Here is a 27772-nt window from a genome sequence, read left to right as displayed (position 1 = left end):
GTACCTAACTCAAGTGTAAATACAGAAGAGAAAAATGACTATAAATATGTGTCTTGAAGTGATAGTTCAATCTAACATACCTGGAAATCAACAGCTCTTTTATTTGCAAGGTCGGCCTTGTTTCCTGATAAAGCTATTACGATGTTAGGACTGGCTTGCCTCTGAAGTTCTTTAACCCAGTTTTTGGCTCTGGCAAAGGACTCCTAGGAAAACAGAGAAAAAGCCATTTGGCATGGGTTTAAAAACATTAGGAAGCATCTTTGAGAAATAAGGCTTAAAGCCTGTCCATTTGTAGATTATTTATTATTTCAAAATAATTTTTCTAATTCAAACAGTTCTAAAATTTCTCAAATTGAAATGTGAATAGAAAAAATGAGTAGTAAGGCCAGAGTCACTGCAGATTGTCTACTCACCTCATTTGTAATATCATATACAACAATGGCTGCTTGTGCTCCTCTGTAGTACATTGGTGCTAGGCTATGGTATCGTTCTTGACCTGCTGTATCCCATATTTCAAACTTTACTGTTGTGTCATCGAGACACACAGTTTGGGTAAGAAAAGCAGCTGAAAAAAGAAAATGTTTGCAATAAGTTAATCATGTCACACTCAGTATTTTCATAATATAGACCATACACGCAATTATGTAAGATCTTCCTAGTAAAGGCATAATCTACTTTTGCAGCATTTAGTTAGTCAATGTTTTGATACTGATTTTCCTGTTCCATTTTGGGACCACACCCAACAGTGCTCAAGGGTCATGTGGTGCTGGTGTCAAGGATGGAGCCAGGGGCTGTCTGTGCCCTGAGCTAACCCCTGACCCTACTTCTTATGCAAAGCAGTGTTTGACAAGTTGTAAACCATGTGAGACTTAGTACTAAGTGCATCCTTTTCAAGTGTGAGGTCCAAAGTGTTGGATTTCTGGTACTGCAAAAAAAAAAAAAAAAAAAAATCCCCAATACAAAAAAAGAAACAAAATCTCCACACACCAGCCAAAAATATAACTTTAAAATCCAACACACCCCATACTAAAGACCCCAAATTGTATATAATATTAAGACATAAATGTATACTGTAGTGCATTTACTTTCATATCCACATTTCAATTGCTTGAAATATTATTTGCATAAGGTAAATTCTAAGGAAGGGAGAAAGACCATATCCATAATTAACAAATAACACTGAAAGAATAAATTAAACAATCTATTTTATAATTGTTGTTTATATCACTGTGCAAATTCATAATTTAAACTTTTGCAGGTATGTATTAGGAGAAAGTGTACATACAGAGTTTGGACTGTCATGGACTCAGGTATTCAGGTCGATAAGAAACTACAGCACAAATACTTTTGAAAAATGATGGGGACATTTACTGACCTAATACCATCAACATTGCTAACAACATGCCTTTTGTTTTATTCTTTTGGTATTTATTAGCATACTCGAGGGAACTTAGATCCAGTTCATTACCACAACATTAATATTTTTGTTACATATTACTGCTTTAAAACAATGACACTTTATCTCACCCAACACAATTTGTTATATACATATTCACTATATTCCATTCCCTGACATTAGAACTTGTAATTTTTTTTTTTCAGAAAAAGATTTTTTTGTCTGGTGTCAGGGATCAGATTCAGGAAGACTTCAAATGCAAAGTATGCACTCCACCACTGAGCTGTATCAACTACTCCTCTTTTTCAAAACAAAGAAATGACAAGATTTTGAATTTTAAAATCAAAACGGCAATTATAATGAGAACACGATGAAAAAGAACCTCTAGATACTTATTTTAGCTATAGATAACAGAAGATAAGGAAAGACATCATAGTATAGATTTATGAAAGTGATTTGTAAATGGTAGGTATAACCAACTAAGTAAATAGTTTTGTTTTTGCTTTTATTTTCTTAGGTCACAACCCAGCAGTGTTCAAGGCTTACTCCTGGCTCTGTGCTTAGGGATATTTCTGGCAGGGTTTTGGGGACAATGTGGGGTGAGAGCAATTGAGCCTGGATCAGCCACGTGCAAGGAAGAGACTTACCTGCTCTGCTGTACTCTCTCCAGCCCCTGAACTTTAAAATAATAGTGCAAATCCAGCTGTCGCTAGCTTCTAAAGAAAATTATATACAAAAACTAAATACAATACTTTTTAGCTGCCTGCAGGCCTGACAGTAACCACCTCTTACAATTTTGTCTTCTCCATTACCTTTGGTAATTAGACACCTTAACTCTATCATTCATCCTAAATTACTACGCTCCTTCCTCCCTTTTGCTTTCAGCTCAAGGTGTGGTATTCAATGCTTTCCCCAAATTTTCACAGATGTAAGTTATAAAATTTTCTGAAACTCTTATCAAAGACAATGATAATCCACTTCATTAAGGTGTAGCAGTTTGTTTTAAGGACACCAATGTTTTATAAGAAATTCACTAGGTGGTGGAGCAAAGTGAACACTGGTCAAAGGACTTTCATTTTTTATGAAAGTCTTGACTGTAAGCTTGAAATTCAATCATGAATAAGTAAATTAGATGGTGATTCAACAAATTAAAACAATTCACTAGATTATATCAAATGCACTGAATATTAGGCAGAACATTTTTTGGTGCTATTTTTAGGTCAACTGGAAGCTGGTTTTAGTGCCAGCAATTGCAGTTATCAACTCTGCAATAATATTGTAACTGGAAATGTCTTTGAGCTAGATCCTTCTAATCAATAATTCTGTGAATGCACACATGTGGCTGGCTAGTCTAATTAAAACATTTATATTCAAATTAATTTTGCCATGCAGTAGCACCATCCTCCTGTTGTTCGTTGATTTGCTCGACCAGGCCCAGTAACGTCTCCATTGTGAGACTTGTTGTTACTGTGTTTGGCGTATCGAATACAACATGGGTAGCTTGCCAGGCTTTGCCATGGGGGCGAGATACTCTCGGCAGCTTGCTGGGCTCTCTGAGAGGGGCGGAGGAATCGAACTCAGGTCGGTCAAGCTGGCCGCGTGCAAGGCAAATGCCCTACCGCTGTACTATTTACTCCAGCCCTCTGTGCTATCGCTCCAGTGCCTTGCCATGCAGTATTAGCTGAAATATCTATTTTCTAAAATCTTGCATTTCATGGCAAGGATGCTGAGAAAGCACTGTCACTTTTTATGAAAGGCAGAACTAGAAAGTACTTTCAATTAAAATTAAGCCATTAAGATGTACTCCTTTTATTAATAAAGGGGGGTAAAAAAAGAACAAAGAAATAGACCACTTTGGATGGGAGCAGGTAGGGCGCTTGCTTGTATGCATGCAGCCGACCAGGGTTCAACCCCCCTAGGGTTCAATCCCCAGCATCCCAAGTGGTCCCTGAGAACCGTGGGGAGTGATTTCTGAGTGCAGTAATAAGGCCTGAGCACGCTGGGTGTGGCCCCAAAACGAGAGGAATGGATGACAAAATAAACTTTCTTTTAAGTTTGATGCAATATGAAAAAAATGTGCATTCAGATGCTTTCTCTTCTGAGATACTACATCACAGAGCAAAAAGGTTTACAAACACATATATCAACTCAAAGCTCTGGAAAATAAAACTATTAGTCATGTTGCCTTAAAGAAACAAGAATCCAATTTTCAAACCACTTAAAGATATCACAGAAGGCCACCAATCCGTTCTAATACATGCATGCACAAAATGCAAAATACAGGAAAAGCAACTTCAACAAATACATTCAAGAATAGCCTGTGACCAAGTATCATTCCTTCAAAAATGCAAAGCTATTACTCCAGTGGGCTAAAGAAAGAAAAATCTTTATTATTTAAATAAATTACAAAAGTGCATATGACTCTATAAACATCCTAATATACATATGTACATGTCTTTCTTAGAATTTAACAAATGCTTATTCTATTTTGAGATCTGAAATCAACACTTTGCTTGTGGTATAGGAGAGAACAATGTCGTTATTACAAATCTTATTTCATACAATTTCAGACATAAACTATAATTAAATTATTAGAAAGAGTACAGTACTTGAAAGAGTTAAGAAAATGTGAAGGGATCAGCAACAATAAAGGAGATAATTTCTTTATATTGTTTGGAACAGATAAAATTCAACAAGTCTTAGAATAAATTAGCAATGAGCAGGCACTTAGTGTTATGCTTGTAGAAGAATGGATTCCAACCAGGTTTATAGAAAACAACTCACTTAACGTCTCTTACAAACCCTCCTTCAATCCCTCTTAAAAATCCTATTTCTATACTACCAGACCTTCCTGTGCAATGAATTTCATACTTTTAATATCAGTTTTTATTACTCATTTCTACTCATGTGCAAGTTACCTGAGAAGTATTGGCTATTCTTCTCCAGACATTATTTGAAACAATCTAGAGTTCATAAAGATGTATAAAATATTTGCTAAAACACAAAAAACACGTCAGACTATTTTACATAATATTTGGGTGGGCAGTAACATCTCTACTCAAGTACTCTCAAGCAAAAAAATACCATCTAGAGCTTTTTAAGTTGACAACTTGTCGTAATGCTCATTTACTACAATCAATATATTAATTTGAAGGGGGAGGGGAAGTAAAGATCAGTATTATATTATAGGTCAGTGTTTAGGGTATATTAAAAACACAGTAAGATAAAGGTAAGCGTACAAATATTATGGACCAAGATAATCCAATATCATAATAAAACTCTTGCTATGTTTTATGATACCACACAGCTCCCTAAGGGTTCAAGCTTTCCAAACCAACTAAGCCATTTAGTGTCCCTCATAGAATTCAGAGAAATATAGCTGACATCTTCAATCCTTTAATGCTTCTAAAAATATTAGTCATTTATAAAGCTATAAAAATTAATTTTGGCACTCAAAAACTACATGAAGATTGTAGCAACATTAACCAACCACAAACTTACCTGATTCTGCAAAACCACTTTAATTTATCCAAAACGTCTATTTTCTGGCTAAGAACCATCACTTTCTTAGACCTCTTCATTTTATCTTCACTTCCATCACCAGCACTAGCAGTTGGTTGGTTTTCTTTTCGGGCCCAAAATTCACAAAGAAACAGCTTTTATCACTTCGAGAGTTACTGTGTACGCGACGACAAGTAGAGAAAAACAAAGCTGCGTTGAGATGCGGGTGCTGGCCTGTCTAATAGGCTCCCTCTTTGAACTACATCATCTGTTCGTATTTACTAGCCCGGAAGCAGACAGTTCAGCCCCAGGAAATCGACAAATGCTGAATCATAGACTTTAGTAATCAGCTGAGATATAGCCAAAGTTGTAAAGGGTAAATCTACAAATACTGAAGGTATAGAATGTATATGACCTTAAATAAGGAGACGCTGCAATAAATAATACTGAAAAGGCAAACCTAAAGGTTAACTGAGGAAAAAACCCTTTAGCTCCCCACCCCCACAACCATAATGTCTTCACATGAATCAAAAAAGGGTGAGAAAAAATACACCCAACTCATAACTTTTTATTTATGAAATTGATGGAATTACTGTATTAAAAGTGGCCTCATATCCTACAGATATCAAGTTATACTTAATAAATACTTAATCCAAAACACATGGTTCCAAACATATTACGGAAAGATTTCTATAGTGATGCTGAGATGGATATCTTAAATGTACAAAGCTCACATACATTGAAGAAAAGCCCTAAATGCATCAATGATAAATGTATAAAGAAAAAAAAAAGACTAAGTCAACATTACTAACAGTAATCAACAAAAATTTAATTTCTTAATTTAGTAAAGTTAAAATGAATGAAAGAGGGAGTGGCAAAACTCAAACATGATACTGTACTACTACTCTTGGAAATAAATTTGTCAATGTGTGGTAAGTCAAGATTATATTGGTATTATTAATTTACTACCTCATGGTATCTAGAAGTTGGTGTGAAGGGACATGCCAGAAAAACTAAAATTTATGCTAAAAAATTTGCAACGAACAAGACTGCACTGTAGCACTGTCCTCAGGTTGTTCATCGATTTGCTTGAGCAAGCATGAGTAATCTTTCCATTATGAGACTTGTTACTGCTTTTGGCATATTGAATACGTCACAGGGAGCTTGCCAGGCTTTGCTGTATGGGGCGAGATACTCTCGGTAGCTTGCTGGGCTCTCTGGGAGGGACAGAGGAATTGAACCTGGGTTGGCCAGGGAAGGCCGCATGCAAGGCAAACGCCCTACCCGCTGTGCTCCAGCCCGAACAAGTATAAACAACCAAAATATATATAAAGTCACTGGTAGCTTGGTATTAAAAATAGAGAAGAGGTTTGTTGAATCCCAGCACAAGGTGCCATCCTGGTGCAAAGAGTAGCCCACTCCCCTTCCCCCCAAAAGAGGGGGTGGTGTGGAGGGAAAATCATTGAAAAAATTAAAATAATTATAGTGTACATAAATAGGATTGTGAGTATTTCGCCTTTGTAGAATGGCAAGAAACAAACAAGTTGCATCAAGAACTTGAAAACAGGGCTGGATGACACTAATAGCGGGTAGGGCATTTACCTTGCACGTGGCTGACCCAGGTTCTATTCCCTGGCACCCCATATGGTATACCCTGAGTCTGCCAGCAGTAAGCCCTGAGCCTTGCTGGGTGCCTCCCCCCCCACACACACACACAACAAAACAAAACAATGCTAATAAATGAACCAGGTTATCAGTAAAAGTAAAAACTGGCCTGCTGGGAAAATATAAATAATAACAATTTATATTTAGACCTAATTTCTGTGTCACACACTGTGGCGCTCAGGGCTCTGCACTCAGGAATCATTCTTGGAGGCTCAGGGGACCATAAAGGATACTGGGAACTGAACTTGGGCCAACTGCATGCAAGACGAGTGCCTTAACTGCTGTACTACGGCTCCATCCTTCAATAATAATATAAAGATTTTTCTCAGACATATGTACTCCAATTTCGTATGATAAAATTATGTAGAGAATTGGATGATCCATAGCAAGCATGAAAAGTGAGGTCATTTAAATAATTAAAATATTATGTGTGGATAGAGTGAAATGTCCAGTGGATTATAAGTAGCACTGTCATAGGTAGCACTATAGCACTGTCCTCCTGTTGGAGAACCATAAGCAGTGCCAGAGATCTAACCCAAGTCTCTAGCATGCAAAGCAAAAAGTCAGCACTCTGAGATATCTCTGGTCTATTTTGCCTTTTCTGAAAAGGAAATTTGGGCATGACACCCAGTAATTCTCAGGTCTTGCTCTGGCTCTGTGTTCAAGGGTGACCAAGGTAGTGCATAGGGAACTGTTACCCCTATACTAGTCTATCTGGCATCTGAAAAGTGGATTTTAACAAGTTACAATATAGATGGAACTTGAAGCAAGTCACAAAACATAACTTCTCTTGATTCCTAGGAATACTCAAATTCATAGAAAGGAGAATGTTATTTGTTAAAGGTGGAAACGAGAGAGGTGGGAAAAGGGAGTTCATTACTTGAGAAACACAATTTTGACTAGAGAAGATAAAAATGTTCTGAAGATGGACAGTGGAGATGGTACATCTCCATGTGCATAGTATGTACACAAGTTTTATGTACTATAATTCACAGACCCATGAGGAAAGTTATTTAGCATATCTGGGAACTATTAATGATAAACAAGGGAGAGACTACATGAAATCAATCAAAATGTAAGCAACAATTTCCTATACACTGTCTAGATGAATTTCATTGTTTACTTATTGGGACAAGGGGTTAGGATGTTGCTTGGGAACTACTCCAGCTGGTTGCACTTGGGAGCAGCTCCCATTGGTGAGCCACTCAGGAAACCACGAGTGCTGGGGAATTGAACACGAGCCTCTACGTGCAAAACATGTGTTCAGTCATTTGCACTATCTCTCTAGCCTAGTTTGTGATTACCCCACCAATAGCACGATTCTTACAAAGTCTTTACTCTCTAGATTACATCTTTCTAGTAAGAAGGTCCAGATACTGAATGGGGAGGTGGAATGAACACACAGCTCACAGAGAGGAAAGGTGAAGCAATGGGGAGAAGAGGAGCATAGAGATAGTACAGTGGGTAGGACACTTGCCTTGCATGTGGCCAACCCAGATTCAATCCTTGGCAAACCATGTGGTCCCCCAGAACCACCAGGCTGAAATCCTGAGCACACAGCTAGAAGTCCTGAGCATCAATGGGTGCGGCCCCAAGACAAAACCAAACCAAAACATGGGAGAGGTTATTTAATCTAAGTCATTAACTAAGTCTGACAAATAATACTACCCACAAGCATCAATAGAAGAAAAAAATTAACTTAGCTTTAAGAGAAGATATGAGAAAATGTCTACAAAAGACTTATCTATGAACAAAGACACTGCATTAAACAGCTCAGTATTCAATTCAATTCCTAACATGTGCAAGGAAAAAGGAATATTTTTGTGTGCTTTTTTTTTTTTTTTAAATTTTGGGGTTGAGGACTCTTTCAGACTCTGTTGGGTACTTAAACAGTGCTGAAGACTCAGGTCAGGGCATTGGCATACAAAAGCACATGTTTTGAGCCCAATAAATAATTTTACCAGACTCAAGTGTTAAGTTTGGAAATTGCCACTTGAATGCTAAACAAAGGCCAAGAAATGTGGCTCAGTGGAGAGCTCTTGCCTATGAGGCCCTGATTTTGATCCCAGTGCGGCCAAAAATAGAAAAGGTGAGTTCTGACTGGGAATACAGCACAGAGTCCTGGCATGTAGTAGGTCCCGAGTTTGATTCCAAACACTGTGTGGTCCTTAAACACCAACTGGGCCCAAGAAATATTACATTAATGGGCCAGAGCACTGAAGTTCTTTGTCTGGTCTCCAATGTCAGGTGTAGTGTCACCAAAAGTGGCTCTGTGTCCCTAAGTACTGCTTGGGAGTGACACCCTACCCTCACCCCTCAGGATGGGAAGAACAGAAGGGAAGGAGCAGAAGAGGAAGGAAGGAAATGGGTCACAGGGAGAAACTGCTGACCCTAAAGCTGAGGACAGAAAACCAAACTGAAAAACAAAACAACTCACAACATCACAGTGCAGTGTTGGGGTAGGAAAAGTAGAACATGGTAATAACTGCTGTTGTTAGTTGAGGTTAACTCTGTGTTACGAACATAACTCTGCCTTACAAACTTATGCTTCCGGTAAAATTAGGGCAGTGGAGGTGGAAACAACTGCAGGTAGCTAGATCCCAACTCCTACATAGGAGAAAAAAAATACGCTCCAGTCGGCTACACTCATCCCATTCCATCTAAGGGGAGTAGCACTGTAGCACTGTCTTCCCGCTGCTCATCGATTTGCTCAAGTGGGCCCTTTAACGTCTCCATTGTGAGACTTGTTACTGTGTCTGGCATATGGAACATGTCACGGAGAGCTTGCCAGGCTTTGCCATGCAGGTGAGATACTCAGGTTGCTTGCCGGACTCTCTGAGAAGGGCGGAGGAATCGAACCTGGGTCTGCTGCGTGCAAGGCAAATGCCCTACTACTATGCTATCAATCCAGTCCTCTAAGGGGAGTAAGGGGGAAAAATTGTCCAACTCCTGTGAAGTTCACTGTGCAGATGCAGAGGTCAGCTCACTAAAAGATGGAGACCTAATCACAGGGCTATGGAAAACTTCCTAATACCTGACCATCATGTTATCATTTTCTATTCAGAACAGCTGCTTTTCCAACTACTTCAATTCCAGCCAATCAGAAAAAGGCACATTAAGGCAAACAAAATTTGAAAAGACAATAAACACTGGAACCAGATATAGCAGTCACGTTGAAATGATCAGATCAAAAATTTAAAGCAACCACAACTACGTTAAGGAATCTAGTACACAAAGAATAGACAGGCAGCATAAGGGGAGAGATGAAAATCCTAAGAAATAATTAAAAAGGAGGCGTGGAGGAGAGATAGCTGAAAGGGTTGAAGCACAGGTTTTGTATGCAGGAGGCCTGGGATCAATCCCTTAGTTCTTTTTGGTACATTGAGTATCATCAAGAATGACCCCAAACCTAAGAATAAACAAAAATTCCCCAAAACCCAAACACAAAACCCCATTAACTCTCCCACCCAAGCCCCAAGACATTAACTAATATTAAAAATGTCTACTAAGCATCTTGGTAGATTGGGTGTAGCTGAGGGGAAAAACCCTTAGAGCTTGAGGATGTATCAACTGAAATATCTAAGACTTAACTGAAGTACAGGGACGGGAGAGACAGTACTAGGGAAAAGATACATAAGTCACACAAGTCATGCATGTCACCCCAGTTTGATCCTGACACCTGACTGCATTCAGTCACCTCCCCTCCTACCCCTCAATCATCACCAGGAGTGATAAAAACAACTAAACCCACCCACCAAAAACTTAATCCCCAGACCACTCGATGTGACCTCCTCCCCCCAAAATCGCAGCCAGGAATATTAAAAAACAACAACAACCAAAAACCAAACAAAAAGAACTATGGGGTAATATAATGGGTATAACATCAATAAACAGTAACATCCAAAAAAGAAAAGAAATAATGCGGAACGGTAATGACTTAAGAATTTCCCCCCATATTAACATCAGACATCGAACTACAGACCCAAAAAGCTTAAAGGACACCAAGAAGGAGAAATCCTGAAAAGTCTATGCCTAAGCATATCATTTCAAACTATAAAAAAATATCAGGGATCTGGGGGGAAGAGATAGTACAGTGGGTAGAGCACTTGTCCTGCATACAGCCAACCTGGGTTTGATCCCAGGCATCTCTTATGATCCCCCCTCCCCCACAAGCCCTGCCAGGAGTAATCCCTGAGCAAAGAGTCAGGAGTCAGTCCTGAGCAAAGTGTGGCCCCCAAACCAAAAACCAGCAATAATGTGAAAGGATAGTGCCTATCAGGACATTCTGCTGACCAAGTTTCCTCTCCCCGCTCTTTAGATGATCTTTCTTCTTTAGGTTCAAGAATCTTGCATTTAATGTTTCACAGAATGTAAGTGAATCTCCCAACCTTTAAAACTTTATGGGCCATGAGAATGAATGTTTAATGCTTGGTCATAAATAAGCCTTACCCACTAAATAAATTTAAATACTCAAGTACCTGAGAATTTTGTAACAGGAAAGAAAAGGGCAAGTTGTGGATAGGAGAAGAGAAACATTAATATCCAGAGTGAGGAAATCTGTAATCCCAGAACATAATTATTTACATCAAGCAAGGCCTAAAATAATTAGGCCTTTCTTTCTACCGGAAGAAAATAAGTGATACACTGATTACAATCTTTTCTAATCAAAAGAAGAGAAATTCTTTTGATTTAGTAGTATCACTGAGAAACTGGTATTACAAAAATAAGTCCAGTGGGAGAGAGGGATACAAGAAAATGCAATAGTAGATGACAAGAACATACAGCAATCCAAAAAACTGCAAACATTAACCGTCCAGCAAAAGTGTACAGATTAAAAATAATGTAAAATTGTAAGTTACTGAAGTCTGAAGGCAGAAAGATTAAAAACTATACCATTTATCCATGTAATAAAATACAACAGGATAATTATTATGATGGATACCTAAAACATTTAAAAAACTTCATTTACATAGGGAAAATAAACATAAAAGTGTATAGTGTATATAAGACGGCAAAGAAAAATTTTAAATGACAGAAACCAGTAAGAATGATAATACCCTGCCACACAAGTAGGGTAAAAAAGCATTCTGTACATTGTCAGTTGGAGGGCAATTTATATAATAAGAACAGCAAATAACTTCTTGGAACTTATACACAAAACATACTAGGATTTATGAGAAGTATGATTTGCATTCTTTGTAGGCACTGTTAACAGTCACAAATACAAAACAAGCAAATCCCAAACAGGAGAACTCAATAAGCACATATTAATATAGTACATACAATAGAAAAGTTACAGTCCCCCAAAATGCAGATATATCCTATAAACTGAGGTGATCAGAGCTTTGGCAGAAGTGTTCTTCAAGATGTCAACAAGATTTCCCACCCTTCATTCTTCTTACAAGATGACACTGACATTCCTCTCCCTAATCTGTGTGAGCTTCTTATCAGAGCAACTGATAACTTAACTCCACCACTGAATCATGAAAGGTAGCCCAATTTATACGTTTAAGACACTCAACTCTTAACCCAGACCTTACTGTTAAGAAATCCAAGCCAGGGTGTGAAGCTAGCTACATATAGGTGTTTGACAGTGCCAGCTTATGTCCCAATCAGTAGCCAGGAGCAATGCAAGACAAATTCTAGCCCCAACACAGTGAAAGAGAACTACCAACTAAGCCCACTCAACACTCTGAACCTTAAGAATAAAATGATTATTTAAATCACTAGTGTTTGGGATCATCTCTAAGTATACTTGGTCTGATGCTTTAAATCATGCAAAAGGAAAATATAGATTTCAGTGTAGAAAAGTTATTACTTCTTGAAAGGATATACAGCAAAGTACTACTGGGGGGGCGGTGGGACGCAAAAGAACACTTTGGGGTAATAGTTCAAAGGAGTGGAGCACAAACCCAAGAGGCCTAGGTTTAGTCAACAGCACCACACGGTCTCAGAAGCAGCACTCCGAGAACAAAGCTGGAGTATCCCCTGAACACTGCTGAATGTAGCCCACCTTTACAGCAATCCTGTGAAATAAGGAGTGACTAGGTAGGACACAGTTCAGAGATAAAGCACATGCTTTGCAAGTATGAGGCTCTGGGTTCAACCTCCAGCAGCAAATAAATTAAATTGATCTATCAATCTTTTGGTAGTGCAAGGGATCTAATACAGAGTTTCACACATGGCAACACATATACTTTAACAGTAAGCCAAAACCTGATCCAAAAGACTATTCGTGCCCCCCCCACCCCCGCATAGCACAAAGTTGGGAGCAGCCCCTGAGCACTTCTGCGTGGTGTGGCCCCAAAACTAAAAGGACACTTGACTTTTCAATATAACCTTTTAAATTAAAAATTTTGATGCCCAAGAACAAATTAATGAAATAAAAACAAATCTCACACATGGTATAAAAATATGGTGATTTTGGAACATGATGATTAAAATTTCAAAATACGTGACGTAACAGAATGTTTAGAAATACATATCCTAACTTAACTTTGAACATTGTCAGGTTCAACAGCTTGTCAGTTTAGGAAAATATACATTCCAGAACACAGAGACATTAAAGAGCAAGCTGTCTGTAATGTCAGCTATCATTTGGCTGCAAAACCTCAAGTGGATTACTTTCCCAACCTCAGTTCACTCATTCGTAAAATTTAGTATTTCTTTATATAATCATGGTAATGTCCTGATGAGAATTGTGAAAATGGTAAGTTCCACATGCACCACATAATAGCAACCATTAAAAAATTATCTTAAGCTATCTTATTATTCTTTTACGTTCTAGAAGCCTAAAAATGAAATTATGAATGCAACAGATGAAAGTGAGCACTGAGTGCTTCGGCAGCACATATACTAAAATTGGAACGATACAGAGATTAGCATGGCCCCTGTGCAAGGATGACACGCAAATTCGTGAAGTGTTCCATATTTTTAAAAAAAAAGTCAGCACTGAGTTCAGGTCTTCAAATAGTAAAGTCTTTTGTGTGTCTAAAATATGTAGTTACGGGGCTGGCGTGATAGCACAGTGGGTAGGGTGTTTGCCTTGCACACGGCCGACCCGGGTTTGATTCCCAGCATCCCATATGGTCCCCCGAGCACCACCAGGAGTAATTCCTGAATAGAGAACCAGGAGTAACCCCTGAGCATTGCCGGGTGTGACCCCCCCCCAAAATAAAATAAAATACATGGTTATATCTCAAGAAACAAGATTATCACTAAGTGGAATTCCTAGCTCTAGTTTTAGGCACATATAAACTGTATTATCTATTTTTTGACTGATGAATGCTGAAAGTTTCTGGTGATCACATAATGACTAGAATCGCCAATCTTCAGATTACCCTATTTTTGAATCCAAAGAATATCTGCTATGTTCAGGTGTGGAAATAGGCTAAAACATGAGTGAGGGCTAAGACTAGCCCAAAGGCCTGACACACATAATCTGCATGCAGGAGGTTCATGTTCAATTGCTGGACTGCAGGACTTCCCAAGCACCACCAGGAGTGACGCCCAAGCACCAAAACGACCTCTGAGTACTACTGAATATCGCCCCCAGACCAAAATAATTAAAAAACCTCGAATGACTGGTTCTTCATTCTATATTTACCCCTTTCTTATCCATGTCAACTTGGAAAAAGGGTGAGGGCTGTTCAATATTTACTTAAAACATTCTATTCTGCAATACCTGTGAAGCACCAGAGTTTAAATGAAGTTGTCCTATGTAAATGAACTCAATACGCAGTACAAGCAAGACTACATATAAGTAACCAAGTTACTAAGCTATAAAAACTCAAAGAGGGGATCAGAGATATTAAGTACAGCATATAAGGTACTTGCCTTTCATGCAGCCAGCCTGTCAGTGTGTTAATTTACCCTAAGCACCATCAACAATGAATACTGAACATAGAGTAAGGAGTAAGCCCTGAGCACTGCCAAACCAACCAACCAAAACACCACGTCAAAGGAGAGGAAGAATAATTTTTCCCAGAGTTATATTTTATAACCCTACCATACCCCTCAAATAATATTAAAACCAAGTATCTTTTATGCCCTCTATTATAGCTATGAAAAGGTCAATTCCAAAAACCTTAACTATGCGTAAGGAAAAGTAGCAAAAATGAACCAATTACTCAACAGACGTCATAAAGTTTATACACGCAGAATTTAGATTTCTACAGTATAAAAAGTACATATTATTTTTATAATATATAACTACTAACACATAATATGTAACCACTAATATTATATGTACATTATATATGTATATAGTAGATGAAGTAACAGGAATAAAGATTAGTTGGGGACTTAAGCTTAATTTAAATAGTACATGGGTCAGAGAGACATAACAAGGAGTGAGAGAAGCACTTGCCTTGCATGGGGCCAACCCCCAATTGGATCCCTGACACCACATATGATCCCAGTAATACCTCCAGGAATGACCTCTGAGCCCACTGTTGCCAGTATTCCCTGAACACAGCCAGGTAAGGTCCCAAAGCCAAAAATAAAGAAGCAGCAATATCCAATTATCACTATTTTATATAGTACCAGAAAATGTAATATTTGTTTCCCATAACAAACCATGAATTCATCTTTGATTTCTGGTACTGAACAATTAGGAATCTGTTAAGTTAAAATAAGTTCAGCAGGACCAGAGAACTCCGCAAGGCATAAGGCACCTGCCTTGAAAGAGGCCACTTGTGTTTCAATCCCCTCACCTTCTATGGTCCTGGGAGCAACGCCAGGAGTGATCCCTAGCACAGAGCCAGGTAGTGAGGCCCAACTGCTCCCATGCCTGCCTGCCCCTATCCCCTGCACCAAAGCCACAGAGCTGGCTCAACAGGCTGAGCGTAAGTGACTAGAGTTTGATCCTCGACACCACATGGGCCTTGAGCATAGTGTCAGGAATAATATGCAGGCGTAGCACAAAACAAGAAAACCAACTAACATCCTCCAACCACAAACTTTACTTATTTTTATTTTAAGGGCCATACACAGCAGTATTTATGGCTTAAAACTCACTCTGCACTAAGGGATCACTCCTGGTGGTGGTGGGGAACCATATGTGTCAGGGATTGAACCAGATCAGTCATGTGCACGGCACCAAATAACACAAATTAAAAATATACACATATATGTATTAGTTAAAAGAATGTTGATTTTAGGAGTGGTAACAATCACATATACAAAGATTACGTGAAGTCCCAGAAGTTTCACAATATTGTAAATCAGTAAGTTAATTTTAATACTTATATTCTTTAAAAAGATTAAATGGGCTGGAGAGATAGTACAGTGGGTAAGGCGCTTGTCAAAATATCATATTTAGGAAAAACACAAATTACAATCACAAAGCATTTCATATCCATCTTTTTTTTTGGGGGGGGGGGGGATCTGTTCTTGGGCCACACTAGGGAAGTACTCAGGGTTTACTCCTGGTTCTGCACTCACTCCTGGTGGGTGTGGGGGACCACATGAGCTGCCGGTTATCAAGCCCAGGTTGGCCTCCTCCCTTACCCATTGTACTATCTCTCAAACTTTGAAATTCTGGAATGCTTAGAATATACAAAATTTAAGAGTTTGGAGCTGTTCCTAACTAAAAGAACAGGCTTCTAAGAAACATGTAGCTAGTCTGTATTTGTTCACTTTACATTTATTTATTTATTTTTTTGGTTTGGGGGCCATGCTTGCAAGATTTAGAGGCTAATTCTGGCCGGATGTTCAAGGGGCGATGCTGTGCATGCCAAGGATTGAATCCGTGACTCCAGCAAAAGATGCACTCCCGCCCTTTGAGCAACTTCCTTGGCCCATGTTGTTCACTTTACAATGACAACATGCTATGTTACAGCTTTTTTACAATGCTCACAACTGTAATCATAATACACTGACACACCATCTGCTGATATTATGTACTCAACATAATGAATTATCCAATAACCCTGAACAAAGAAATTTAGATACAAATTCCTTAAAAGTTAAAAAGCCAACCTTTATCCGTACAAGTTGAAAATACTAAATTTTACATAGAGAAATGAAAATCTTTTGAAAATTCATTCATGACCTCTGGACAATAAAAATGCTTGTTAATTTCTATATACTGGTAATGTATATGATTTTATGTACAGTTACCCTACACATATACACAGTTCAATTTTTCTTTTAAAAGTTACTGAGATGTCATTAGGAAAAATCTACCTTAGGAGACAAACAGAATAACCAAAACAAAAATTGTAGGTTTAGGTTGCTGCAAAGATTCCCAGTCTGGAAAATAATAATAATAAATAAATAATTTTTTATAAAAAGATTCCCAGATGAGAAACTCAGGTTTGATTCCTGAAACCTCATACTGTCTCCCCAAACCCACAGGAGTGATCCCTGAGTGCAAAAACAGGAGTAAACCCTGAGTACTGCCAATATGACCCAAATACAAAAAGAAAAAGAAAAAATTTGACAAACAGTAACTTTCTATTGGAGTTTAAGGTGACTGAAATAACCTAGCACCGTAGCACTGTCGTCCGTCCCTTTGTTCATCATTGTCGTCCCTTTTGCTCGAGCGGGCACCAGTAACGTCTCCATTGTGAGACTTGTTATTACTGTTTTTGTCATATAGAATACGCCATGGGGAGCTTGCCAGATTCTGCTGTGCAGGTGGGATACTCTAGGTAGCTTGCCGGGCTCTCCGAGAGGGAGGGAGGAATTGAACACGGGTCGGTCGCATGTAAGGCAAATACCCTATCCACTGTGCTATCACTCCAGCCTGATATAACCTAGTAGTTTTAAAAATACTTCTTGCCAACTTAGGCCAGTTAACATTTGCCCAATCTGCTTTCTAGTGGCTCAAGTTTGAAGAAATATCAAAATGAAATTTAGTATTTCATTACTAAACCACATAGACATTAACAAAGAAACCACAAAGGATGTACACTACTCATTAAAGAATAAAGGTTTCTGACTCAAAATAAAAGATCCATACTACTACTTTGAAGTTCACTAATGATAAAAAGATGAAACACTAAGTAACACTGTAAAATGATATACGAACGTAGACTGACAAGTAATATCATCTGCTGAGGTGATCTAGGGTGAAAAACCATAGATCCAATATATTCCCTATATGTAGGGGAAAATTGGGAGTAGTACAATTCCATACTTCAACTTCGGAGAAGGGTCTGAGCTAACAAAATTTCCAAGTATCATTTCCTGAAAACATATACTAAAAGCAAAGTTATACTTCTGAAAGATGGATTTTAAGGTGCTACATGATATAGTCTAGTCTGAGCACTGAAATGTTAAATATTTTCACATACATCTGAACAAATAAAGCACAGTTGAACTGTATACCCTTTGGAAAATATTTTGAATCTTAAAACTATGATTCCTAACATCTAATTTAAAAGCTTCACTGAACAGCTGAACCTCAAGTTCCCCAGAAGACTAGCACTTTGCCCCAATGCCATCTCTAGTTATGATTTCTATCCACAACACCACACTATAGTTTCCTTTTCAGATATCTAACCTGCCCTTACACAATTACCACAAGTAAAACCGAATCTACCGCTTCGCCCAATTATTTTTAATTTGGGGAAATACTCCCCACTCTGTGCTCAGGTGTCAATCCTGGCAGTCCTGGGGATCAACCTGGGTCTCTTCATCCAAAACATTTACACAACCAGTTGAGATCACTCTGGTCCCTAAGGTAAATTCTCTTACTAGTTAGAGAATTATTACTAGTTATTGGTTATTCCAAGGCCAATATATTTTATACAAACATGTATAATTTCAATAAATTTGTGATATTATCAAGATGTCACAAAGATTGTTACTTAATTCTGCTCTTATTTGGTATCTACATCCTAGCTTCTATATAATCATCTTTAAAGGACAATCATCAAAATGGAAAAAGTTTTAATATCAAGTTACTTTTAAAGTATGTGCCTGTTGAATGGCTGTTTGCTTCAGTGAACAATTTATTACCACACAAAGTGCAAAATCACTTTTGCCTACATATGATTCAACTAAAAGAATTAGGGAAAAAAGAAATTCTCACCCCCAATGGTACTCTCTTGAAATTCATGAAACTGGCCTTTCACAAAACGAAGCACTAGGCTTGATTTGCCAACAGCAGATTCTCCAAGAAGTACTAGTTTGAACTGGCATATTTTATTTCCAGTATTTGGCCCATTGGGTCTTGTTGCTCCTCGATTAGCCATGTCCAAATTTGAAATAAGTCCCTAATTGCAGTCTCTTAAATAAATTTCCAGGATGCAAGGTGTCGATTTTTTCTTTCCAGAGTTAAACCAACCTGTAAAGAAACACAGAAATTTCACAAATCAGTAAAACAAAATAAAAATAACCCTAATAAATCTTATTTATTTCTGCAAGATAACTGCAACATCAGCTGAACTGTGTATGGCATTTAGTTTAATTCACCACCTTCTAATTTTTTTGTCTTTAGGGTCACACCTGGTAGTGCTCAGGGCTCACTCCTGGTTTTGCACTCAGGGATCACCCTGGGGATCATATGAGGTGCTGGGGATTAAACCCGAGGTAGCCACATGTAAGACAAGAGCCCAAGCCACTGACTTCAGCCCTAATTCACTACATTTTAAATAAAGTAAAAGAAAGAAAGGAGGTAAAATTCATGCTGCAATTTTCAGAAATTTTTATTTATTTTTGCTTTTTTGGGTCACACCCGGAGATGCTCAGGGATTACTCCTGGCAGTGCTCGGGGGACCATATGGGATGTTGGGAATCAAACCCGGGTCAGTCGCGTGCAAGGCAAACGCCCTACCCACTGTGCTACTGCTCCAGCCCCCAGAGCTTTTTATTTTTTACGTTGATCTTTATTAAAGATTTTTTTTTCTTTTTGGGTCACACTTGGTGATGCTCAAGGGTTACTCCTGTCTCTGCACTCAGGAATTACTCCTGGCGGTGCTCAGGGAACCATATAGGATGCTGGGAATTGAACCTAGGTCGACAGTGGGCAAGGCAAACACCTTGCCGGCTGTCACAGCGGTAGGGCGTTTGCCTTGCACGCAGCCAACATGGCCGACCCGAGTTCGATTCCTCCGCCCCTCTCGGAGAGCCCGGCAAGCTACCGAGAGTATCTCGCCCCCACGGCAGAGCCTGGCAAGCTCCCCGCGACGTATTCGATATGCCAAACACAGTAACAACAAAGTCTCCAATGGAGACGTTACTGGGCCTGCTCGAGTAAATCGATGATCAACGGGAGGGCCTTTACTTTTTACTTTACTTTTTATTTTATTAAAGATTTAATCTTATGCCAGGAACTGGTAATACTTAATAGTCACTCAATATTTCTGTAAAACTAAGACTATTAGTGTCCTTCAAAATAAGGAAAGAGGCTCAGATAGGTTAAGTAACTTCATTGAGGTCACATAGTTATTGTGACAAGAGCTGTATTTAAAGGCCAGGCAACCTGAGGGGTGACTCAAGACTTCAGGCTCTGGAATTAAAAACAAACAAGAGTTTTAAGTTCTGCAGCCAGATAACTTGGTAAGCTCTTAGAACAGATCCTAGAACATAGTAAGAGCTTAAATAATGTTGGATTGTTTGAAGGTCTCTGAGATATGGTACCTCTATTTCCCCTCACTGGTAATTTGTAGTAGCACATTTTAAAAAAGTTATTGCTGTATGTAACATAAAACACCAGTATTAATGCTTATGGCCTTGGTGTAAAACAGCACCCACCACTACCAAACTGCCCAATACCTTCCTTCAATGTCTTTATATTCTTTACTTCAAGTTGACCTCTTTATTAAACTTTTTCAAGTTTAATGCCAACTCCCTCCCTTCTGCTTGGTAATCTCAGTTTTGTAATTCAGAGCCAACTGTTTATCATTGTTAGCTACTATCTATTCCCTTGTTTTGTTTCTAAATATTCCACAGATAAATGAGGTCAACTTGTATTTGTCCTTTTCCTTCTCATTTATTTCACTTAATATGGTATTCTAAAGTCTATCTAAATTGCAGCGAATAGCAAGATTTCATCTTTTCTTATGACTGCATAGTATTCCATGGTGTATATATGCCACAACTTCTTTAATAATCTGTTGTTGGGTATTTGGGTTGCTTTGAAATCCTCGTTACTGTAATGAACACTGCAATGAATACGGAGCAACACATTCTGAAACCCCCAGGTTTGTTTAAAACTGTCTTCTTCTGTGGTCATGTACATCACACTGAAAAATGTTAACTGTACTTCTCTATAAGGTGAGGTTGTTAAGATCTCTTCTTACATTATTCTATAATCCTGGGGCCAACAAATGTCATTTTTAATTTAACACATTCGGAAAAAACTAGCCTGAGGGACAATGTGTTTTCTTATTTAATCTTAGTTTACAACCTCACAGGAATTAGCCAACATTTAAAGAACTATTCTTCCTGGGACTAGAGATGTAGCTTAAGCTTAGAAGTGGACCATTTGTCTTGTACACCTAAGACCAGAGGTTTGGGGCGATCCCCAATGCCATAGAAGTAAAAAATGGTAACAACTTTACAAATCTACTCAGACTTTCTTCTTTCATCTTCCTTTAAATCTGATCATTTAATATTACTATATTAAATTATGGAGATTCCCTCCCCATAATCCTGCTACATTTTCATCTTCGTTTCAGAAATTTGCCTTCCTAGTAAGTTTGTAAGAACACTCTCCACAATTGATTAAAATACATCTTTAAGATGTTACACTCTGGAATCATAAAATTAGCAGGGCCTTGTTCAAGTCACTTTTGAACAGTTCCTACTTATCTTTGGTTATACACGCTCAAATATAGATGAAACGATAGGAGTTGTTTCTCAACAAGAAGACTGGACTTAGGACAACTGAGGCTAAGTGACAGGGGTTCAACTATGGTATTCTCCCTACTTCCCTATATAAGAAAAATAAGTACTGAGATTTTAAAAGTTCTAATTCCCCAACCACCAGTTTTGGAAAATTTACACCCCCCCCCCCCCCCCCCGCCCCCATCAATCTCCACAGCTGCAAATCCTTTGATTTTCAACTGTTTTGGAAATACCTGACACAGAGCTGCTGTGAGAAGATACCCATAATATCTAATACAGTGGCAAACACATAGCAGACTGACCTACACTGGCAATTAGCTGGCCCTTCCGTGAGGCAACGACCCAACATCCGGTAGAATGGAAATGCACATAGACTGAAAACACACCAACACCCTTTCAGGTACACATAATAACCCAAATACTTCCCAAACGCCAGATGATCGACAACATCGACCCATTAGCAAACTAAACAAGAACATGCTCTAAATGTCTATGGAACTTCAAAACTGCAGGGAAAACTTCAGATCCCACCTCACCCCCTCCGACCCCCCACTCCCCAAATCAGCCAGATCTGCAGTGAGCTCTGCCTTTTAAGGTTTAAAGGTATTGGGTGCTGGTCACCCTCAAAAGACTCTCGAAAGAGGAAGTAACAATCATAAACATTCAGCACAACAAAGCCAAAGAGCCACGTACATTTCAAGTCACTCCGTCACCATTTACTGAAACTTATCTGGCAGAAACGTCCTCCACAAAACGCATGCTAGTCCTTTAAAAAGAACTGGTGTCCTACGGCTAAAGACGTCGGGGTGCTCTTCGATCAAAACCATTATCAGGGCGGCTATTTTGCGCCGAGACACACTCTTAAGGACGCTGCTTTACAGCAACCCCATGAGCTCATCTCGATCCGTTTTACACCGAGCACGACAGTTTCTGGGCTTCAATACTGACAAAACCCCAGTAAGGGGAATTATGACGTTCGAGCTTAAAAAAAAAGTAGAAGGGGGGGCGGGGAAGAGGGGCGGGGAGCCCGGTGCAGGCTGCAGGCAGGAACAATCAGTTCCAGGGCGGGGGGGAAATCACTACCTACTCCGGCTGCTCCGCGGCCCGGCTTAGCTGGAGTTCTCCAAAATCGCGGTGCGCCAACTCTCTTTCGACCAGACAGGGCTCGAGACAGCCTTATTTGGGGGGGTGGGGGGGCTGGGGGTACCGCCTTCCCCCTCCCCTTAGCCGCGTCTGGAAGGCGGAGGTAGGTGGAGCTCCTCTCGTTTCACACCTGCCGTAAGCTCCCCGCCCCGCTTCCTTCTTGGGTAGCACCAGAGTAACCGGGAGCCAACTCCGGATCCCCCGACCCCGACGGATCCGCGAACCCCCACCGTGGCCGCCACCATCTTCCTGCCTCTCCCCTTAAAACCGAACCAGGCGTTGGCCCGGCCGCCCCCCCCCTCACTCCCACCCCCGGGCTGCCGGGACATGGGCGAGGCGGAACCGCGGCCTCCAGGACGCTCTCACGGCGCCATCTTGAGAAGGGAAAAGGGTGACACCCGTCGCTCCCCGCCCCCCCAGCCAGTCCCCCCCCAACCCCCAATCCTGGTCTGCAGAATCCCTACGAGGGATGAGTCACAAGGGCCGGCGGGGAGGAGATGCCGGAGCCCACGGCGCTTGGGTCCAGCGCACTGGCGCGTGTGAGAGAAGGCGAGGGGTGGGGGGGGTGGGGAGAAGGAGAGGGACCCGCGGCGGGCAGGGCCGCCGACAGGCTGGGGACCGCGGAGCAGCAGCCCAGGGTCCCGCGCACACGCAAGGGCGGGCCAAGGCGCCCGTGGCGTTACCTGAGATCGCAGCACGCAGGGCCGCGGGGCTGACGCTGTCGGGCGCTCGAGCAGGTCCCAAAGTGGCCCGAAGGGCGAGGCCGAGCCGGTGTCTGCAGCTTTGGCGACGGTGGCGGCGTCTTTCTGGAGCCGCTCCCCTCAGACTGGACGGTGCGGGGCTCGTGTCGTGGTGCCGCCCCCGTCGGGCTCCGTCTCCGCCTCTCACCGCTCCGCCTTCCTCTTTCCTTTCTCCTCCTCCGCCTCCGCTGCCGCCGCCGCCTCCGCCGCCGCCGCCGCCGGCCCTGGAGTTCCGACTAATTCTTCCGCCTCCCCTTCAGTGCCTCCTCCCACCAGGCCGGCTGCCGGCTGCTTCTCGAACCAAAACACAAACACTCCTGTCCCAGCGCGGGAGCCACTTCCGCCGCCCGGCGCCGGCCTCGCCGCCACGTCGCTGCACGTAGCGAGCTACGCCCCTCCGTCACTTCCGGCCTCTCCAGTCCGAGAGCTCCATCCGCTTCCCCAGCCCCGCCCACTGGGGGGGAATGACTCGCGGGGCGGGGCGGCAGCCGTCACGTGACCCAGCGAGCCTTCCTTCCCCCCCGCCTTGGATCCCGCCGCCGCGCGCCGCCTCCATCCTTCTCGCTGGCTCGCGCGGCGCGGCCCCGCCCTCCCCGGCGCCATTGTTATCTAGGCGGCGGTCTCGGGCTGGAACGCCCGGGGAGCTCTGCGTGTCCTGCCTTCGGACTTATCCGGAAGAACTTGGGTTTGTGGCTCCCCGCCTTCGTGGGCGTTCGGAGTTCCCTCACTGAATCTTAGCTCCTGTTCCCTCCTCCCACTTGACCCAACTCGCAGCTTCCTCCTCCCCCCTCATCATACACCCTTGTTGATGGGTGGGTGGTGAAAGGGTGTTTTTTTTTTTTCTCTCCAAAGTCTTCTGTCTTCCCCAAAGCTGTCTTGGGGTGGAGAAAATTCGAAGTTTACTTTTGAGAGTTCCTGTTGTTTTGTTTTGTGGGCGGATGACACCCGGGGGTGCTCGGGGGGTTGCTCCTGGCAGCGCCGGGCATCGCACCAGCTGGGCGTCCGGGTTTGCTCAGCACTTGGATTCTCCTGCCGGTTTCCTAACTTTTGTAGGGAGAGGGGAAACTCCCAAATAATCGTAGCTTTCATCGTTTTCCTTCGCGAGTTGCTGCATTGGAGATGACCTTTCATTTGAAGATGCATTCTCTTTTTTTTTTCTTTCCCTCACTGCGAGGTTTTCAATCTGAAGCTTACTTCTAAGTCCTCGGAGGTCCTCCCCGACCTTAAAATATTATCACCACTACCCCCACCACCACCAGTGGTCCCAGCCTTGAGTGCCTTGCTGACCGCCCGGTCTTCAGTCATGGGTATGGAATGAATGAGGCGTGCCTGTTTTGCAAGTCAAAGAATGTAAGGCACAGAGATTGAGTAACTGGTCCCACATCACTGAGGAGCTGGAGTTTGAACTGAGTTCTGATTCTGTTCTGCACCGCGATTTCTGTAAGAGACAACCCCCGACATTGGTCTTCTTCCTCTGCAGACCACTGTAAAGTGTGCTGTCTCGGTTAAATCTCACACAATTGGCAGTGTCTGACTAGGCAATTAAAGCAACAAAATGAAAATTTTTTTTTGGTCATTTGGTAGAATGCTCAATTGGTTTCCCTGGGGCTGAGGGTGCCGGGTAAGGTTGCAGTTCTCACCATTCATAGCTCTGTTTGGAGGATATCTGTATTGTCTTTGAAGTGAATTTGGGATAAAATTATCTTCTGGGTGCCCAGAAAGCATTATGCAATGAAGATCTGAACCCGGTTACAGCCAGTCTTTCAAATCAACTCCTTATTTACTAACCAGTAGAGTCTAATGTGTCATACCCTAAGTGGTATCTGTGGCACTTAATCCCTAAGGGGTTGTTTCAATACAGTGTTAGTCATGGTTATACCTCTTGGACAATCCCAGGAAGAACCAGGAAATAGGTAACTCACTTCCGTTTTGGCATGGCAAGCAGTATGTCTAAAACCAAATTTATTTCCTCCCAAACCTGCTTCTGCTTGGTGACTGCTATTGACAGCCTCCCAGGCCCCTGGACTTTAAACAGCAGAATCTTTAACCCTTCCTCCTTTTCCTCAGATCATTGTAATGCTACCACCAAGAATTCTCTAATCTGGTAAAGTGATATGTTTGATCCTTTCAGTAACAGTATTCCAACCACAATGCTGGAAAGGAAAAGGGGGGAAGGGAAAGAGAGAAGAAAAGTATCTGCCATAGAGGCAGGCTGTTGGTGGGGCCTAGTGGAGGGGCAGGAAACTGGAGACATTGATGGATGAAAACGGACACCGGTAAAGGGATGGGTATTGGATTATTGTATAACCGAATCATAACCAATTTTGTAACTATATCTTTAGCGATTCAATTCTTTTTTCAGTATTCACTTTATTTTTTATTTTTTAATTTTTATTAGTGAGATACCATGAGGTACAGTTGTAGACTTACAAATTTTTGTGTTTGTGTTTCAGTTATACAATGATCAAATACCTATCCCTCCACCAGTGCCCATTTCCCACCACCACGGATCCCAGTATCCCTCCCACCCCCCATCCCCCCATCCCACCCTGTCACTGTGGCAGGGCATACTTTTTTTAAAAAATGAAGAAAAAAAAGTCTTCAATCTGGCCTGGAAAGATAGCTCTAAGGGCTGGAGTCCATGGTCATCATGTGGGAATCCGGGCTTAAGTCCCCAGCACCAGTCACCTAAGCACCAAGCTGGGAGCAGTCACCAGCAGCACTTGGTTCAAAAATAAGCAAAAAAGTTTCCCAGTCCTTAAATGAATCTGAGTTTGAACCCCAATGCTTAGACTGTATTAATATAAACTGGTATCAACATACGCTTTTGCCTTTTGAATCTATTCTGTAGCTCAGCCTCTTAACTCTCTTGCTTACAATTGCCCAATGATACCTCATTACTATCACTCAGTCCCAACCCATGTTTTTTTCATTCTATTTCTGTATTTTCTGTATTCTCCCTTTCCCCAAAGTTTTGCTCTGAGCCTACCCAAATCATGTCTATCTCCTCTGTTCCCCAAATGTTGTTTGTATGTTCTCATATTGGCATCTTTGATTGCTTTGTTCTCTTGCTACCTGGAACATCATTATCACCCATCACTACAAGTCTCCCCTTGACTGAGTTGCCAGCTCCTTTGGATGGCATCTAAGGAGGACTCATTGAATTTGTCTTTTCTCTGTCTTGTCAGAATCCTTTATTTTGCTCTGTATGGGTTCTTCTACATAGTACTTCCCTCTTATCCATGAGGGCTATGTCTTTTAGAGGATGCCTAAAGCTGCAGATAATGCAGATTTTTCTTATAGTTTTCCTATAGATACATATCTATGAAAAAGTTAATAATTGAGACAAAACAAGTGATTAACAATAATCAATAAAGTAAAACAGCCAGAACAATACACTATAACAAGTGTGTGAACTTTTCTCTCTCTGAAAATTTCATAACATTTTTAGGCCACAGGGGTCATTGGTTACTGCAGTTGCAAAAAATGAAAACATGTAAATGGGGGCCTGCTGTGTGTCTTACTGTACAGGTCGGAAATGCCTGGACTTTTTTTTAAAATTCCCATTATAATTTACAAGTTCCTAAGAACCTGGACTATATTATTTTAATTCTGCACAAGGGAATTTTGACAGATGCGATAGATTCCCTCAAATATTTGTTAATTATATTTAGAAAGGTGAGTATTTAACTTAAGAAAATCTTTGAGGGAAGGAGCGATAGTACAGTGGGTAGGGCACTTGCCTTGCACGTAGCTGATCTAGGTTTGATCCTTGGTATCCCATATGGTCCCCTGACTACCACCAAGAGTGATTCTGAGTGCAGAGCCAGGAGTAATCCCTGAGCACTTCTGGGTGGACCAAAAACCTGCCAGGTGTGGAAGATAGCTCTGTGGACTGAGTTCATCTTTGCAAGTTATATGCCAGGGTTCAGTCCCTGACATAATGTGGTCTCCCTCAGCACCAGTAGGAGCAAACCATCCCATCCAACCGCCCGATACCCAACACTGAGCACAGTTTGGTATGGTCCCAAAACAACAGCAAAAAAGAGAAACAGCCTCACAATTGGACTAGGGATGTGGCTCAGGTGGTCGAGGCCAACCCAATGCTGCTTGCCTATCTCACTACAACAATTTTATTTTCTTGGTTTTCTTTTTTGGGGGGGAAATCAGAGCAATTTGAGACCACATCTTTTGTTGCCCAGGGACTATTCCTGGCTCAGCATGTCAGGATCATTCCTGTGGTACTTGGGGAATCATACGATGTTAAAGATCAAACCTGGTCTTTCCACATGCAAAAGTACACACAGTCCATTAAGCTGTCTCTCTAGCCCCAATTTTATTTTCTAATTCACCTGCATAATACATTTTACATATTTTATAAATTGACCATAGTTTTTCTGGGAGAATGCTTCTCTAGTACCTAGGATTTCTAAGATCAATGGTAATTTTAGAGAAGTACTTAAGGAAAGCAAGTATTGCCATACACAATGTATCTTATTTTTTCCTAATCCAAGATAAATTGAGGAGG

The 27772-nt window shown here is 41.1% G+C and overlaps 1 protein-coding gene and 1 pseudogene across 1 annotated transcript in view; one reads left to right on the top strand and one right to left on the bottom strand.

The window, feature by feature from the left end:
* RAB5A (RAB5A, member RAS oncogene family) overlaps positions 1 to 23332 on the bottom strand; it is a 30052-nt gene extending 6720 nt beyond the window's left edge. The window contains exons 1-4 of the mRNA XM_056129472.1: positions 23188 to 23332; positions 18603 to 18857; positions 414 to 565; positions 81 to 203 (exon numbers count right to left, since the gene is read on the bottom strand). Of these exons, the coding sequence (XP_055985447.1) occupies positions 81 to 203; positions 414 to 565; positions 18603 to 18765 (438 nt within the window). The 5' untranslated portion in view covers positions 18766 to 18857; positions 23188 to 23332. The remainder of the gene's footprint in view (positions 1 to 80; positions 204 to 413; positions 566 to 18602; positions 18858 to 23187) is intronic.
* On the top strand, positions 13398 to 13497 carry LOC130037915 (uncharacterized; annotated as a pseudogene).
* Positions 23333 to 27772: the final 4440 nt, after the last annotated feature.

The sequence above is a fragment of the Sorex fumeus genome, unplaced genomic scaffold (assembly GCF_029834395.1).
Source record: "Sorex fumeus unplaced genomic scaffold, SorFum_2.1 ptg000072l, whole genome shotgun sequence".
NCBI lineage: Eukaryota > Metazoa > Chordata > Mammalia > Eulipotyphla > Soricidae > Sorex > Sorex fumeus.
The sequence above is the reverse complement of the archived record's forward strand: the minus strand, read 5'-3'. Positions and strand labels throughout refer to the sequence as shown.